At 32.4% G+C, this 19,006-nt stretch overlaps 1 protein-coding gene across 2 annotated transcripts; it reads right to left on the bottom strand.

Annotated features, from left to right (window-relative positions):
- Nucleotides 1-7,268: 7,268 nt before the first annotated feature.
- LOC142634439 (linoleate 13S-lipoxygenase 3-1, chloroplastic-like) lies at nucleotides 7,269-16,403 on the bottom strand. 2 transcript variants are annotated; one of them, XM_075808727.1, is made up of 9 exons: nucleotides 15,983-16,403; nucleotides 14,026-14,294; nucleotides 11,482-11,722; nucleotides 11,007-11,330; nucleotides 9,422-9,507; nucleotides 9,093-9,200; nucleotides 8,659-8,960; nucleotides 8,209-8,475; nucleotides 7,269-8,105 (listed from the first exon to the last, which is right to left on the bottom strand). In XM_075808727.1, exons 1-9 carry the CDS (start codon nucleotides 16,335-16,337, stop codon nucleotides 7,349-7,351), a joined length of 2,709 nt encoding a protein of 902 aa, XP_075664842.1. In that variant the 5' UTR covers nucleotides 16,338-16,403; the 3' UTR covers nucleotides 7,269-7,348. The 2 variants fall into 2 exon arrangements, with proteins under 2 accessions (XP_075664842.1, XP_075664843.1); XM_075808728.1 differs by having other exon boundaries at nucleotides 11,482-11,719.
- Between the last annotated feature and the right edge of the window lie 2,603 nt (nucleotides 16,404-19,006).

Here is a 19,006-nt window from a genome sequence, read left to right as displayed (position 1 = left end):
CTTGTTGGGTGGCCTAAAATATGGCTCATTTCGAATTTTCTCCAATATATAATGTATAGGTTCCTTGAACAATGAATTAACCAAAGGAGTTTCAGCTAGCAATGGACGACTTGGAAAGTCTCATTTGGGCTGACTGCCTTGAAACCCTACTTCCTGAAGATCTTTCTTCTCCAGATATACCTTCGCTTTTCCTTTGCTTTGAATCTGATCCTTTTCCACCCGTTTATATTTGTCTATATGGTCTATAAGCTGGCGCACGTCTACAGCTGCCTTCATTGTCAAGGACTTCCTCAGTCTATGTTCTGTGGGGAGCCCCACCTTAAAAGTTCTTACAGCCACATTTTCAACATCTCCGTCAATTTCATTATACATTTCCCAATATTGATCAGAATAAGTTTTGAGCGTTTCCCCTTCCCTCATAGCCATAGATAGTAGTGCATCCAAGGGCTTTGGGATCCTACTACAAGTTATGAAACGCGCCCCAAATGCCCTTGCCAATTCTTCAAAGGACTTTAGGGAACTTTTCGCCAAAGCATCAAACCACCGCATGGCCACTGGTCCCAGACTGGAGGGAAACACTCTGCACATCAACGCTTCATTATTCGAATAGACTGCCATCTTTTGATTAAAATGACTGACGTGTTCTACGAGATCAGTCCTTCCATTATAAACAGTAAATATAGGTTGAGAAAACCTGCAGGGGAGTTTTGCATTATTTATCCTGGCCACGAAAGGGGATTTTGAAATTTGCCTCAAAGCTTTACCCATTGCATCATTCCCCTCACCGTGGTATACCCCGCTTTCACCTTGCGTCTCCTTCTGCTTCTTTGTCCTAGCACCCGAAGAAGTACTCAAACGGGCCTCACTATGAAGAGACTCAAGTTCCTCAGAACTATCACTGGAAAAGTAAGAATAGCTCTTTCCACCACGCTTCTTACGATCTAAGTGCCTGCGCAGGTAATCTATCTCGGACTGCATTTGTTGCAACAAATCATCGCAAGACATTTGCCTCTCGGTCGGTGATCGTTGCCCAGCCACCTGACCACTACGATGCGATTCCACCACTACACTTAGGGTGTGTTTCTTTCCTACTCCCTGTTGTATATTTACGGCTAGGTTTCTCCTTTGTGAACTTACTGATTCTTCCCTTTCCTGACTTGCCTCCGCCATATACCTTTAAACTAGGACGTCTCACTTTATTGTTCCTACAGACGGCGCCAATTGTAAGGACCAAAAATCATGTAACAAGCTTAACAACCACAACAACGTTTTTTGACTAAAGATCCAAATACAATGAATTTGTAAAGAGGGTAATAACAACAAAGCTTTTTGTCCGTCCCCTCTTTTCGTGTCTCTCCTCTCTTATTTATACCATTTGCCCTTATTATCTCAGCCCTACACTTCTCCATCTACTCAACCCCTTCTATTGACACTTGTCAATTCCCTTGTAGTCGGTAATGGAGAGAAGCTTTAGCTCTGTGCTTTGTACTGTTCATGTCATTTCTACGTTAATGCAGCGGATAAAGATGGTACTCCCTATTCAATGCAGCCAGAATGGTTGGTGTAGAACATTCAATGCAATGCTCATAGTTATCCAACCCCACCTAGATATTTGCAATATGCTCCATATATCATCAATCTCTCTTTCGTCCTTTGCCCGGCCATCCCATTTCATCCTCAGGCATATTACTTTCATTCTCCTCTACTTATTATACCTTTCAGTATGTCTCCGGGTCTTCAGCTCTTTGGATCCTCGGGTCTTCGGATCTTCGGATCTTTGGGTCCTCACAATATCCATTTACCATAATCTTTTTTGGCCGAGTCTTGGAGATACACAATCACATTTTGTCAAACGTGATCCAAATACTTTCTTTAATCGATCAAGCACTATTTTCATCCAAAACATTATTATTATTATTATTTTACTCTCCTTTGTTTACATAAAGAAAACAAGGAAATGTGTACACTACCAAAAGTAACCAACCTGAGCCATGTTCTTATTCAAACACGTGAAAATATTACTCTTAAAATATTCTAGTCGGTTGAGTGTTGGAACTAGAGACAACGCATATTTTCAACTTTGATTACTTGAGTGAATATTCCTTTAATCAAGCCTGTAAAATTTCATATTTACATTGATGAAGCCAAAAATGGTCGTTAGTGGATAATCTCATCAGAGCTAGGTAACGTTCCTTATAAATATGAGAGAGAAAGACACTGGAGTGGCGTTAACCAATGGTTTTCCAATGATTAAGTCAGTAAAATTCTCAACATCTCTTAGAAAATCAGAATGTAATTTTGCAAGTTTGAATTTGTGTACCTTTCTCCTGGTACTTGGTGGCTTATTTATAACCTTAGTATAGTTGTTGGGAGGCTCATTATGAGTGTAACCAATGACAACATCTTAATGGCTCTCTTGGCTGTTTTTTGTAATGTATGCCTGAGTTTAAATGAGGCTTAATTGGCTCATGGTTGGGCTTTCTGTTCATTGGAGCTCGTCGGTTACGCAACCATTAATGATTGTGCCATAAATGTTGTATGGTCGTCCTCTCATGTGACACCTTGTGGATTGTATGCTCATCAGCTATATAGACGAGCCTATATATTGAATGCTCGTTAGCTGTATGACGAGCCCTTAATTTTAGTACTCGTCAAACATTATGTTTTTACTTAATTTTATTGTTACTAAACTCATCACATGTACTTTGCATGTGCAATAAAACTCCTTTTTATTTTGGATTTAGTAAAATAATGTTTAAAAGTGAGATATAGATAATGTCCTAATTTTTATAATCTTGATAAAAGTTTGAAAGCCTAAAATTTTGAACCTTTTAAAAAATATTAAATTACTTTTTCAACCAGTTTGTGTTTTTAAATTTAAAATTATTATAGGGGGTATTTTAGAGAGTCTAAGAATTTGTATGAGCATGTTTTAGTACGCAAAATAATGAAACACAAATAGAGAATCCTATTATTAATAGTATAAATTATTTTTCTCAATAAAAAGTTTATTATTAGTATTATTATTATTATTGGGCTATAGATTGACCCCTTTTAATTAATCAATTACCTAAGTTGATTAATTAGATTAAATTATATGCAAATTCAATTATAGCTCAATCAAATCGCCAAACAAAATATAACGTAATGGAAAATTAGTTAGATACAACGATTTGATCACGATAGGGGAAAAGATCATAGACAAAACCTTACTAGGTGAATTTAAAGTCACAATTCCTAAGGAACCTATTAACAAGAATAGAGGTTATAGGTACAATGAATCATACCCTATCATAAAGTACCTACCTGTAGTAGAACTTACTAATCTATAAGGAAGCTCAGCTCCAATCACTAATTAGACTACTTCTTATTACAAACTTCTCTTTTGTACAAATATCTTATTTGTGACTAACTCCACAAAAACAATTATTCATTTATTTATTTATTTTTATTAATGTAGCTTGGTAGAGTTCTTTAATTCATGTTTGGATGAACCTGTAGTAGCTTGGTACAAAACCTTAGGTGCACAAATGTTGTAGCAACTTCCTGTTATGCGTGTGTCTCTCTGTGTATGTGATGACGGCGACAAAATGTTTTTTATATGCTTTGAAACCTTATTGCAAGAATTGGGTTGAAAAAATAATAATTTAATGTTCAATTTTCCCAATACTTGATAGATTAAAAGGTGTCGAGCTAGTTATTGAAATTCATTTATTCTCAATAAGTGGACAGGTATTGAACCAGGTATTGAGACCTATAACTTCAACTTTTTTTGAACAGTTTTTTGGCAGTCTTGTGTCTTTAATAATATATACTACTTGTTTATTCAACAAAGGTCTTCTAGATATATAAAGTGTGTTTTGATCTCAGATATGCCAATATATAAAAATATGATCCTTACAATTTTTTAATGAAAATGTATTATTGAAATAAAAACGGATTACAAGTTTACAACTAGGTTGAGTCTAAACCAAGGGTGGAGTCAGGGGAGGTCAAGAGGGGGTACTTGCCCCCTAACCCTACCCAAAATTTTCCTTTTTTATGTGTGTAGCAGTAAAAAGTGGAGATTTAATTGAAAATGTGATAAATAGTGTGGAGTAATTGAGCTGCATTGAAAACCCCCTCAGCTACACATTTCAAAATAAAATTGTAAGTTGCAGAGCCACAATAAGCAACCACGTACATCTTTTTTTTTTTGGGTGTGTATATATATCTTCCTATCTTTTTGAAAAGTCAAACTCAATTGATATATCATATATCTTCATTTCTTTTTTTTACTTTATCAATATATTTTAAAGTTCAAAATTTATAAAAAGAAAAACAATGATAAAAAATAAACTTAAATAAAGGAGAAAAAGTCTTTAATTGAAGAGACGAGAAAACCACCCAAAAACAAGTTTCCTTTCAAAAGTATTAAGCAATAAAATTTGGAAACAATTACATGACAAATTCCATAAAATATATTAGGGGATTATTTTATTGGCTATATATTAAAAAAAATAAAATATACACAATATAATGATATGCAATGATTTTAGGAGAATTTTCAATATTGAATGATCACTTACTATTCATAATACTGGCATTTACTTGTCAAGTTTGGTTAATATTTTGTATATATGATGCATATGTTGTATGCTACATACACAATATGTATTTGTTTATGGAGACACATGTATATTAGTTATAAATTTTGTCCGTCCTAAGGTCGAATCTTGGCTCTGCCACTGGTCTAAACCCATAACATTTTTACAAATTACATCAATCAACAAAAGAATCAAAATTGCATACAAACTACAAAGTCGTTCTATGTGGACGCAAGAGAGTGAGCTACGAAATTTTCTAGAGGTGAATTTTGACAAATTCACTATGAGATTACATCTTCTTCTTCTATCCTCCATGCTTACAAAATTTTTAGAAAATTAAAGATTAATAGCTATGTTATCAATAAATTATTTAAATTGCAAGTTTTTGTAGTTTAATATTATATATAAAATATAAGCTTATAGATCATATAGTAAATAATATTCGATTGACGCAAAATTTGACATGTATTTTGAAAGCGTAAAAAACTTGCAATTTAACGGTTAAATTTTCAAAATATAAAGTTATTTTATATTTTATTGAATAAAATTGTAGCATAAGGCTACAACAAATTTTGTAGGTAAACTTGATGCACTTGAAAATTCTCTTCTATCTTCACATCTTACATTCTGCGGTCAACAGCCAAACGTTCAAACCATCTCAATGCTTTAGCTTCAGCTTCAGCTTGGATAAGGCTAATGCTATTGGTGTTAATCTTTTATTAGTAGGCAACCACCAACGTCCATCTCCAATCTCTAAGCAATCACACATGAAATATTGCTTTTACCATAGATTTATTTCCACAATGTTTTTAGAACACGCAATTACAATTTTTTTTTTAATACATGCATTTACAAATTCAATCATATATAAAATTGAAAACATTTATTTTTTTGTTGACCCTATAATATTTGCCACATAATTAAGACCGACCATTGGACAAGGCCACTTAAGCCTTTGCCAATGGCCCCCAATAAAAGAAAGTCCCAAAAATTTGAATTAACAATTAGTTTTTTTTTTTAATTAAAAAAAAGTGACGCCCCCAAAATTTTGAAATAATAGAAATCTCAATTGAAATCCTAGAAAGTTTCACAAAAAAGAAAAGAAAAGATTGTAATAAACCATCATTACTTTTCTATAATGACGTAAAATTTCATTTTTTATAAGTTAGTCTCCCACACGGTAGACTATCAACATTATTCAAGGAAAATTAAAATTCATTCTTTTGGGAATACAAATTTTTTTTTTTTGGTTAAATTTTTATCATAAACCATGATATTTGATTCTCTATAAATTAATTTTGATTTGACTAATATTATTAATCAAGTTATGTATTGAATTAATATTTATTTTGGCAAGTTGAGATTATTAAGTGATTATTTCATTAAGGGTTTGTTTGGATACCGCTTATTGCTGAAAATTAAAAACTGAAAACATTGTAGCAAAATAATTTTTAAATGTATGAATAGTGCCGTGAGACCCATTTTTAATGAAAGTTTTGCTGAAAAAAGAGGTTTGTGGGTCCCGTAAATAGTGCATAAGACCCATTGATAGACATTGGACGCAGCTAAAAAATCATCTAAACTGTATCTAAACGTTCACTAAATGAAGTTGTAGTAGTGCCTTTGATAAATTAGATTATATTATTGTACGCTTTAAAATTTATTTTATCAAATATGAGTGGCTCATGCTCTGTTTATTTCGAAATAAAATATTTTCAAATGTAAAATATCTTATTGAAAATATTTTCATTTTTTTAGTGTTTGGATGTTTACATGAAAATGGCAAAAAATTATTTTCAAGTGTTTGTTTCATGGTAAAATGAAAATTTTTTCCTAATCTCACAGCCCATCAAATCCAAGCAACCAACCGCATGACCACCCAAACCACCACAACACAATCACCACCATAACAACCGACAAACCATATTAGCTACCCACTGCAACCCACAACCCAGCCACTACCACAACCCACAACACATCCACCACAACAACCCACAAATCATTTCAGCTACCCACCGCAACCACTACCACTGCAACCCACAAAAGCAGCCACCCTTGACCCATAAACCTCATAGATCTGTAAAGCCACTCCACAGTAAAGGGAAAAAAGAAAAAAAAATCAGAACTAAGAACTTGTGGATGAGTTGATGACAATTGAGGTGGCCAAGAAACAGTGGGGCTAACGGCGGCAATGGACGATAACAAAAAAGAAAAGAAAAAAACTCAGGTGGAATTGGTGATAGTGGAGCTGGAGATGGGTGTCGCCAACAAAGGGAGGAGTCGGTGATGGGTGGTGCTTAAGGTGGAGCAAGTGATGGGTGTGAGAGAAGGACCATGGTGGACTGAGTTTTGGAGAGAATATTGAGAGAGTGTGAGAGTTAGAAAGAGGGGTAATGTATGTAGAGAGGCAGAATATCAGGACTGAGAGTGAACAAAATGTAAAATGTTTTATCAATATTTTTAGTGTAAAATGTTTTACACAAATTTGTCTTGGTTGCTTTAGTTGATTAAAAACATTTTATTTTTGATCAAATATTTTACTCCAAAACAAACATGGTAAAATATGAAAATATTTTTTTAAAATATTTTATTTCAAAACAAGCGAGGCGTTAGTTTCATTTTTGAGTTGAGAAGATGCTATTGAGGCCTTGTATTACCAGCAATGTTTTTATGGATGTGTAGCTTTAGTAGCTACATTGGCGAATAATTATTATTAGATAGTTGGAATAATCTGGAGAATTGTTCATCCATTAGTTTATTTCTCACACTGTTATACTATTGGGCACCCCTCTACAGGTAACCCCAGGTCCTGAGCTTGGTATGAGTAGCTCATATGGTGAAATCCCTACCCCACATCTGTTCCTAAGGCTTATATCCGAGTTTCTCTTCTCAATCTCATTTTCAATGCTTTTTATCTCCATTGAAAAGTCGTAGAATGCCTCGAGGATCTTAGGGTCTCCTGACCAGGTTGACAAATCTTTTCTCACTCCAAGGTATTCTTCGTCAGGCGAGTGTGAGGAAATTATATCAATCACAGCCATATATTTTGTTATTTGACTCCAACTTGGCAGTGATGATAAAAAGTATCCCTGTGGATCCTTGAAAAAACTCATGTACCCAGGATCATTTGCCTTTGGTATTAGTTGTCGCATAAGTGGTGGCCGGGTTGGCACATGACCACCATAAGGGTACTGCCCGAAGTTCAATGCGGCATGTTGAGCTGATGCAAGCCAGATTATGGTGGTGAGCATGGAGATAAGATCATCAGGAGAAGAGAGTTTGGGCCACCAACTCGCATGTCTCAGATCAGCATGGCCTACATTGACGGACTCATCATACCAAGCTTGGAGTTCTGTATCAGAACAGACTGCACTTGCGTCTTGGTAGTAGTAGTTCACATAACTCTGAGCCAATTTCTGAATGGCAGACCATATGAGGAGTCCATCAGCTGCATAAGGATAATCTTCAATTAGTAGTCTTATCCCATGAGCTTGAGTTGGATCTGGTATTGCTACTCCTCTACAATGAAATGTAAGTATAGTCAAATTCTATTGGCCATCCAATTTGGTGAGAAGATTAAATTATATAGTTCAAAGGATTTAAAAGCATTTTTTTTCCAAACCTTCTAATGAGATCTGCGGGAAGGCCCTCTAGGTCAAACCGCCACCAATCCCTGTAGGCAGCACAACTAATCTGCATGCAGAATTTGCCGGGTGTGAAATCAGTCTCAATGATCCCTCCAGCATTGATGAGAGTTTCACGGGCCAATGCATTTATCTTCAATGTGTATCGCATGTGAGGATCCAAGAATTTGTATATGGGGTGCATTGCACTCAATTGCCGGTGAGCAGCTATTATAAACGGTTCCATGCATGCATGGGTGCGCAACCTGTTCAATCATTTTTTTTTTTACATCTTAATGTAATCGAAGCCTAATATATGGTTGTCTAAAGTTGAAGGCTTATTGGAGCCAACTCTAGTCAATTTAGGGTTTTAGGATAAATCTTGGACTGACTAAATTTGATTTTGTCATATATTATATATACAAAATAGGGGGAAAGTTTTAGCATACCAATGATGAACAAGTTGATGAACGCCAGAGTCGTTGGAGCAAACATGGGCTTTACCAAGCTGGCAAAGCCAGTTTGTGGTAGCATCAGTAGGTGGGGTGAGAACTTGACTTGAAGGGGAATTTGGATCCACCGGTGGAAGACTGAGCTCAATAGCAATGGGCTTCAATGTATCCATTGGGGTCAAGAAGAAGATTGTTCGAGTTGCATAGGCTTTTCGGTCTTCAAGACTATTTATTTGGTTGAGAAATGGGAGGTACATGTCATGATAGTCTAGTATGAACAACTTATTCTCTTCTATTGCCTGAGAAATATATGAAAAAGGAAATAATTAGATATGAAAATATAAAAACTTCTCTTTACTAACTAAGGGTTTGTCTAAAGGGCTCTTCTTTAGAAGGGTTCTGCAAGTTTAAAGTAAACTATATTTGATTACTTGTTGCACAGACATCCCATCTAGGTGGCCTTTAATATGTTCTTCTTTGAGTGCTGATTCTTGTGGGCCGTAGATAGGGCGATCCAATTTGCTTACAGGTGGAAACTCCTATTCAAAGAAACATGATAATAATAATAATGATAATCATAATAATAATCATAATAATCATTAACTTGATAGTTTTATTTATTTATAGGAATTCACTTGTTTGGTTGTGTTTATGGTTTATCATTTGTATTTATTCAGGAGAAAGTTAATATTTTCAATGAAAAAAACCTGTACTTTTTTCCTTTAAAAAAAAAGTGATATTATGTTGTAGTTGTAATTACCTTAATCCTTTCTATGCTTAAAGGGTTTATGCCTGCAAGTGCTTGGCGGCTAAATTGATCATCTCGTAACCAACAAGATGTATCTCCTGAAACAAGAGGTAGGTTCTTAGATAAAATATCAGTTGAAATGCATATTGAACTGTGCTAATAGTTTTGAATAAATTAGAAACACCAATTATAGCAAGAGCTGTGGAGAATTGGGAAAGATGTATATATCCATAACATGTAGCAATATTAATCCATTCACATGACCGCCTCCCGGCCACGACATTTATCCCATCAGTGCCTTGTGATTTTGTTGCAGCAAGAAATCAAGGTTTACTTCAATTTATGTTAAGGATTTGCAAGGATGCTGATTTATGGAGAATATATATATATATTTTTGCTGAATTAAAAGAGTTGCTGTGTATCAAATAAAAAAATAATTATTTTTTAATGAGGCAGCATGACACGTGTGTGATAGTCCAGAAGGGAAAATAAAATTCTATTTAGTATGGCATAGAAAAAACTATAACAATCTTACGTTATAAAATGTAATTGGTTATTTGTTACTTTCATATTAATCTATACTTTTTTTTTTTTTTTCCATCACTCACTTTCATATGAATCCATACTTTATGTGTTCTAAATTTTTTTGAAGGAGAATACGTTGATGAATACATGGCACGGTAGACTATAAATTGACAGATTAAGTATCCGTTTGGCAAGAATCTTTTAGTTCCTATTTTTTTGTCTCACTTTTTAGTGTTTGCCAAATAAGTAACAATTTTTGTAAAACGAGCTAATTTCCATCTTTTTTATCTTGTCTTCTAACAAGTAAACTACTGGACGTTATGAAATGTCAAACTCACCCTAAAAGCTTCCAAAATTTTTTTTTTTTTTTTCTTATTTCCTCACTTTGAAGTAGCTTATTAGTCATTAGTAAATTATGTTTGCGGGTTAAAATTAGCTCAATTAATAACATCTCTTGTCATCAAGCAAGAGTTTTAGGTTCAAATCTTGCCTCATACATAAAAAATCAATTAGTGCTTTCACTACAAAAAATGGTTCTATAGCTGCGTTTTTAAAACGTGGCTATAGCTCAGAAACTAGTAGGAAATAATTTCATATTAAGGGTCCATTTGGATACAACTGAAAACTGAAAAACTGTAGCAAAATAATTTTTAAATGTATGAATAGTACTGCGGGATCCATTTTTAATAAAAAATTGCTGAAAAGTGCATGAACAATATGCACACAGTACGTGCACAGTGTATTTTGTCTGAAACGCAACAGAAAAAAAAGGCTAAAAAACGCTGAACGCTGGGCGCGTTCAGCTGTATCCAAACCAAGCCTAATTGGGTAATTTATCGGAGAAAAAACATAAAAAAATAATTTATTTCATCAATAGGAGGCTTCGAGTACCGTTTTCTAGAAGGACCTTTTCCCAAAAAAATTGATATGTCCCACAAATTTTATGCATAAAATCTCTCATTAGAAAAGTCTTATTGACCTCATATTACTATGTTATGCCAGAAAGAATATAGTTTTTGAGGACAAAGGGTTAGAGTTTTATATGAAAGAATATAGTTAAAATGATTCTTACTAGAGATTATCTTTGGAGGGTCAAACTTGAAGATTTCTTCTACAGATTCCTGCAACTTGTGTATCATCTTAGGTAATGAATGCTTCATATGCATCCCATCTGGAGACTTCATTCCAAGAAGAGTTCTCTCATTGTAGAGGCTATCAAGGTCAGAAAAACCTTTAAAAACATTAGAATCTGTAACAGTTAAGGAAGGGATTATATTCCGGACTATTCCCTTTAGCTTCCCTAGATTGAAAGCATCACTTTTGCCCTTCTCTAGTGCTTCATCTCTCGGCACATATATTGGCATGAAGGAAGGCGACCGTGACTCCATGTTCATATCTATTCCAATTATAAAAAATATGAATACATTATTTGATACTTCAAAAATTATGCAAAGAGCATCACAACTCGGTGATATTTTCTAGTTTTTCCAATAAAATAATATTCGATATGAGTTTAGCACAATAAAGCCTTGTAAAAATAGTCTCACCTTTATTAGAAGGAGGGCGCCCTGTTCGACAACGTCTTGGATGAGGGTTCTTTTCACCTCCAAGTGTTGGCCTCTCGTATTCAATTTCATTTTCTGGGTCTCCTAAGTCATTGTACACATCATAGTCGTATATTCTATCAGATGGTATCCTTTGTCCTTTTCCATCACCTCTGAGTTCCCTTAATTCCTCATCTCTTAGCTCCTTGAGTCCTATTGGGGTTTCACAGGGTAGATATGCCTGCTAAGTGCAAATCACATGCCAAGGTTTGAGTCATACAAGTGGTTGATTTTTATATATTTATTAATTACATGAAACATTATATTTGAGATCATGAACCATACTTTTAGAAAACTTGAGGGAAATACTAGTTTGGAGAAATTGAATCCAGCTAAGTATGTCACCCTTGGCACCTCAATCACAAGAGGCACATTGCATTTTCATATTGTCATTGCTTTTTTAGCATTTTACTCTTCAATAATTGCTTGTAGTCTCATCATTTTGATATGTAAAATGGTTTTTAAAAAATGAACCATTTTGATGTAATTTAAGGGCCTAAAAGTAAGTTATATGGTTATTTTTATATGTTCAATTATAAATTAAAGACTATATATTAATTTTTTTTATTTAAAAATATAATTTTTTTAAAAATAAAAAATAACCAATAATAAAGTTTTATTTTTTATTTTTTATTTTTATTTTTATTCAAGTTTTGCTAACATATCATTTTCAAATTTGATAATATGGAAAATTCCTTACTTTTTCTTGTGTATGACATAGTCGATCTTGGGCAGTTTTAATTTTGAGTAAATTCTTTTTTAAGAAGCAACTTTAACAAGTTTGTAAGTATATTTCTATTAGTGATACAAGCATGGGAACAATAATCTACTCTATATATATATATATATATATATATATATATATATATATATATAAAATTTAGTTCTTCAATTATGTATAATTTATCAAAGGCATATTACAGTTTCACTTAACAAGAGAATTGACAAAATACACCACTGTTTAAAGCAAGGACGACAAATTTACTTCAAAATCAAATTAATACAAACATTTTTTCTCATCAATTGTATATGAATGATAATATATATATATATATATATATATATATATATATATATATATATATATATTATTTTCCATGAATGTCACTCTTGAAAATAAATCTTTGGACAAAAGTGAAAAAGGGTGGATATGATGGTGACTAGTTGTTTAGAGATACTTTAATAGAGAGAAAAAAGGAATATTGGTTTCTTCTATTTTAAGCTACATATTCCTATTTTTCCGAATAAAAATTTTAATTTATATTGGCTATATCTTATTTTAAATTGTTATAAAATTATAATATTATATTATAAGATCAAAATTAGGGTCTTTCCTCCCCTTCCCACACCACCTCCGATTTGTGGACCTTAGGCAATTTCCGTTAATGTTTAAAGGTGAAGCTAACTATGGATTTTAAGGTTAGATTGTGCTTTTATTGAAGGTTAAATCATATTGATATATCATAATTAATTTAATAATTAAATAAAATTCAAATAAATAGAACAAACTATATAAAATATAAGCAAGCTTGATTAAAAATAAATCTAGGGAAATTAAATAACTTTCAAGAATATTTTTCACAACTTATTTAAGAAATTTAGAAAATAAATAATATAGAATTAGAACAAAAAAAACATTAAAATTATAATTAATCTTTCAACTATAAAACATGATTACGTAATCTAACAAACAATTAATCCTGAAGATTATACTTTCAATTATTTTAAGTACATAAAACCATAATGATTGTATTTATAATTTTAATTATAATTCTTTCTCCAGAAAAAAAATTATATATTTTATTTTGAGAGATGGCTAATTATAATAAAAAGACATGATGATAATTTATGAATACATTAGTTATAATAAATTTTTTTTTATTGATATGTACCACGTTAATTTCCAAATATATTTAATCATTTCCAAAAAAAATATAATTTTTTCTAATTTAATTTAAACAATAAGAACATCTAGAAGCATACGTATAGCATATTGAATAGCATGCAAGACAAATAATGAACCACACCCTGATCCACAATCATTTCTGAAGAACCGACCCTTTCAAACGTACTTCACTCGATTCTTATATTATAGTAAAAGTTTTGTTCTTTATGATTAATCCAGGAAAATTGTACAGAACAATTCTATTTTCAAAACAGTAGAAAAGTCCTAACAATCTAACCCGATCCAATTGAACAGGTTTCAAATTTCTGGCTTATACTTGGAGTAACTTAATTAATTTTAATTAACTTCAAGAACGATTCAAGTAGTAAAGTTATCTTGAATTCACTCAAATAACATTCTTAATATATCACTTAAATTATTATATTATAATAATGCTAATTAAAAAATTAAATGTTTTTTTTCCTTTTTAATAATACGTAATAGCATTGAAAATAACATCTCAAACATAAGTCATATTATATATGAAATATATAGAACATATGTTGCTGTTATCCAGTAAATTAGTGGAATTAATTGATTACCTTATTTGAGAAGAATATTCTTTTCTTTGCATTGACCATCTCAGCCTGAATCCAAGAGTTGCATACAAATTGAACAACCCCCTCAATAGTGATGCTTTCCAAAAAGAACTCCCTTCGATATTTGTTACTCACTGTAATGGCTCCTGGAACTCCAAAATCTGAATCCACTATAAATTCAACTTTGTAAGTGTTCCTCTCAGCACCAATTGTTGGCTTCTTCTTGGACCAGTCTAATGTAGCTTCCTTGCTCATCTTTGGCTCCATTGTCCCTTCATATAATTATGAGAATAGTAAGAAAAAAAATTGCTTGCCTTTTCTTCATTCACCAAAATTTCACAACCCGTCATGCGGTGTCAAATATGTCTGATATGTCTGGCATGCATGCTTATATCTCTAGGCTTGCTCATAATTAAGTTCATTTCTATTTATAATGACCTTCATATAAGAATGGAGTAAATAATGATATCATAGTGGCTATTTACGATTTGGGAACGGGAGCTGAAATGAAATTAGAAAAAAAAAAAAAAAAAAGTCTCTTGGAGGGTATAAGAGTAATATTAGTTATATGTTCATGATAAATCAAAGTGCATGCCTTACTTGGTGACATTGCTTTTGTTAGTGTATACATGTGTTGGGTCTATTGGGCAGCCCATTTATTTTATCTTGTACTGCACATAATTGTAAAGTACTTTTATTGTGCCTACGGGGGTTGGTTCAGTTAGTAAGACTTGAACGCTTTGCCCAAAAGTCTAGGTTCGAATTCCTTTGCTAGCACTCCTCTTTAATGGGCAATTTATAAGTTCAATTTAAGTCCTCACTAAGATCTGTAACTTGTCCTAGGTAGCTTCTCTTTATCTAAACTTTTATTTACATAAAAAAACAAAGTACTTTTTTTTGTGCTGCACATAATAGTACACTCTTTTGTCTCCTACATAGAGGTATTTCAGTATAGTTTATTCTTAAGAAATAAAATATAATCTTTTTATATTTCTAGGAACATTTAAAAAAAAATTATAAAAGAAGATTTTTTTTTTTTTTTTTTAATGTAAAAGATTATACAAAGTTTTTGCTATCTTTCAACTACAATTGGAGACTACGTAACTTGAAGCGGAGCTGAGAATTTTTGTTTAGAGGAGCAAAGTTACGGTACTAATATATTTATCGAGACAATCCTTCACACACACACACATACACACACGCTTTTTTATTATATACACACACATATATATACACACCCAACAAAAAAAAAAAAAAAAGTTTACTATTTTCAATCAAAATTATATTTGATGGCTATCTTTCATAAAAAAATAAAATTCATTTTTACCATTTTCATAGTGAAACTCTAAAAAATGTTTCATTTTCAATACAAAATATCAAATTTTATACTAAAGTCAGAAAAAAATCTTTCAATTGAGCTAATGAAATTTTCAAAAATATGAATGATCTAAAACTTGTGTAAAATTATTATGTAAAAAGCAAATTATTATGTTGTGTAAAATTGATTGTAAAACAAGGTAAAAAGAAAAATACATCAACCTTGCCCCATTTTATGGTTTTATTTATCAATCAAACTCTTGGTGTTCAGCTTCTCTCATACTACATAAATTTTAGAAAATATACATTGTCAATCATTAAAAATATTAAGAGCCTTGTAGTTCATACTCAATAGGCCTTATTTAATCTCTTTTATAAGGAGAACAAACTTTTGAACCTTTGAATCTCTAATCCCCACATATTGTACGAATTTGAATTATTGAAAAAAAAAAATCATGAAAAGGTCATTTACAAATTTATTTATTTTGTTGTTCAAGTGACATCGATCATTTTTATTATCATGTCAAATTTATATTTTTATAGTAAAATTGGTTAAATTTTAGTATTTATCTTAAGTATTCTCTCTTTATAACCTTACCTATGAAGACCCAACAAAATAGAGCAAAGCTGCAAGAATTCTTACTTGGATCAATTTCAGTGCTAACAAGCTGAAGAACAGTAAACCTCTGGGTGGGTTTGAAAGCATCAAACAATAGAGGCATTATTTGCTCAGCATTCCCCATCTCACCGTTCCTCAAAGTCACTAGAGCTGTGACGTTCAGTGCCACAAGTTTCTCAGCAACAGCTTTCACTGGCTCGTTTACATTGAGAGCCACGGCAGGTGCTCTCACGCCCTTCCTCAGTTGCAGTATTTTCTTACGAGTAGTTGGAAACTTTGTTTGCTGAACACACCGACTTAGGTGAAGAGCTCTAGAAAAGGGATTTGGATTAAACACTTCCATAGAGAATGCACCAAAGATTTTCTTAGTCATCGCCATTGCTATAACTATATGTATATCACCCTCTCTTAATTAATAGTGATGCTAAAAGAAAAAAGGTGATTTTCCCAATGCTGATGAATGTCTAGACCGCTATGATTTTATAGAAAAATAAGGTTCCAATTGTGTGGCATTAATTGATTTAGTAATCGTTATAGACTTTTGAATCATGTGATAGACTTTTCATTCGATATATTGCGGAGATTCCAGCTACGTATGGTCAATTCCAACTTATTATAATTGTGATAAACGTTTTCTCTCAGATTATACTATTCCAAATAACATAAACCGTGATCATTGACTCTCTCTCTCTCTCAAAGATCTCTATTCTTCTATGGCTCGGCAAAAACCACTTCAAGGACACTTCAACCGTTTTTTGCTTGATTTGCACTTTGTAAGTTACATAATTATTTTGGAAACTGAACAGGTGTAAACATTTTCCTCAAAAAAAAAAAAAAAAAAAAAAAACAGCCGTAAACATAATAAAAATTAAAAAATAAAAAATAATTTGCCTATAGAGTAGAATGAAAAAAAAAAAAAGATTAGGAAAATAATAAGATTGAGATATATGAAGTTTATTTCGGAGAATAATACTGATAACGAGAACTAAAATTCCAATGTGTGAAAATAAATTCCTCATTTGGGATAGTTTATTTTCATTAATTAATTTGTATGACTTTAAAATAAACAAGTAAAAAATCCAGTTGTACTACTAAATAACTAATAATAAAAAAAGCTTAGAAAAGTTGTACATAAATGAAATAAGCTTAGAGCTCTGTATTTGGATTCTCGCTTTTTTTAATGAAGGATAAATTTTACAAACATATCCTGAGGTTTGGCATAATACCAATCAAGTTCAAATAATTTAAAGACTGACCACTTCAGTCCTTAAAGCAAATGGCTTGTAACGCCGTTACCTATTTTTAATTCTATTCCAAAAATCTTCTCTTTCTCTCATCTGTTTCCTTCAGTCTCTCTCCTCTTTTTCTAGACCCATATTAGAAGAAGAAGAAGAAGAAATTGAAGAACACGTTCCCAATAATAGGGAGGAAGGGTTTTTATGATTAATGTAAAAGGGAGGAAGGGCTTGTTTTACTCTCTCTATGTCAAACCTCTCTAAATCTCTCTTTCGTCCCAGAGCTCTTCTTTCTCTTCTCTCCATATGGCTTCCTTGTCCCTCACCCTCTCACTGACCTCTCTGTCTTTGTGGTGCGTTGTGGTGGTGGGTTTGCGGTGGTTTGTGAGTTTTGGTTAGATCTGTGTTGGAAGATTTGGGTTTTTTTTTTTTTTTTTTTTTTTTTTTTTTTTTTTTTTTTTGTGGATTGGCTTTGGAATTTTGTGGGTTTTAATTTGGATTGGGGTTGGAGGAATTGGGTTTTTTGGTTTGGATAAGCGGAGGCGTGTGGCTGTCGCCTCTAGAGAATTTCCCATGTTGATTTATCCTCCACAGTCACTGTCAAAGAACACACATGTCGCCATGGTCTCGACCAGGCTATGATCTAGACATTTCCAACCTTCACACTCAACGGGTCACTCACTGAAAGTAGAGGCTAGCGAGTTGTAATTGCATGCAAGTGGATGAGATCGTGAATCAAAAGAGTGGGAAGCTCCTGGGGTGACCTTCACATGATGGGTCACTCACTGAATCAATTGGTTATAATATAGAGATATGATGGAGTTTTTTCCTAGAGAGACAAATTTTTGGTAATGGAGTGAGTTGTGCTGAGGTTTGACATTTTTGTGAATTTGAGAAGATTTTTTTTGGGGGTTTTGATTTGTTGGGTTTGGTTTTGGATTTGAAGATGAGATTGGATTTTGATTTTGTGCTAGGGTTTGACATTTTTGTAAATTTGAGAAGATTTTTTTGGGGGTTTTGATTTGTTGGGTTTGGTTTTGGATTTGAAACTGAGATTGGTTTTTGTTTTGGAGTTGACGTTGATTTTTGGTATGGTTCTTGACAATAGGTTCTTTGATTTGGATTTAAATATTCAAATGAATTGATTTGTTGTGTTTTACTCTCATTAAATGAAAATTTGTTTTGATTGTTGGTTCCATTCAAGGTTTTTGTTTGTTTGTTTACTAGGAACGTGTTCTACAATTTCTTCTTCTTCTAAGTTCTAATATGATTCAGTAAACAAGAGGAGAGAGATTGAAGGAGACAAATGAGAGAAAGAAGAGAGTTTTGGAATAGAATTAAAAATAGGCAATGGCGTTATAAGCTATTCGGGTCTAAAGATTGAAGTGGGCAATTTTTAAATCCTTTGGACTTGATTAGTTGCCAAATCTCAGGGTATGTTTGTGAAATTTACTCTTTAATGAACTATGGATGTTTGTTTCAGCTTCAAAAAAAGAAATAAGATAAATAAATTATAGGCCAAATTGCAAAACTCGCCTTCTAAGTTTCACAATTTTTCATTTCAATTTGATAAGTTTGAGTTTTGTCATTTCAGTTCTCTAAGTTTTATTTATTCCCAATTAAGTCCTCCATTAATGTGTTATTAGTTTCTGTCATTAACTTACCAAAAATTCGTTTTGGACCTTAATTAATATTTACTTTTTATTATTTATTTATTTCCTAATTTTAGAAAAAAAGTTAATTAATAATAATAATAATAATAATAATAATAATAATAAAAGAAATCCAATCAGACCCACACCTAAATAACATC

Source organism: Castanea sativa, chromosome 5 (assembly GCF_040712315.1).
Source record: "Castanea sativa cultivar Marrone di Chiusa Pesio chromosome 5, ASM4071231v1".
Classification (NCBI taxonomy): Eukaryota; Viridiplantae; Streptophyta; class Magnoliopsida; order Fagales; family Fagaceae; genus Castanea; species Castanea sativa.
This window is presented reverse-complemented; position numbering and strand designations above follow the sequence as displayed.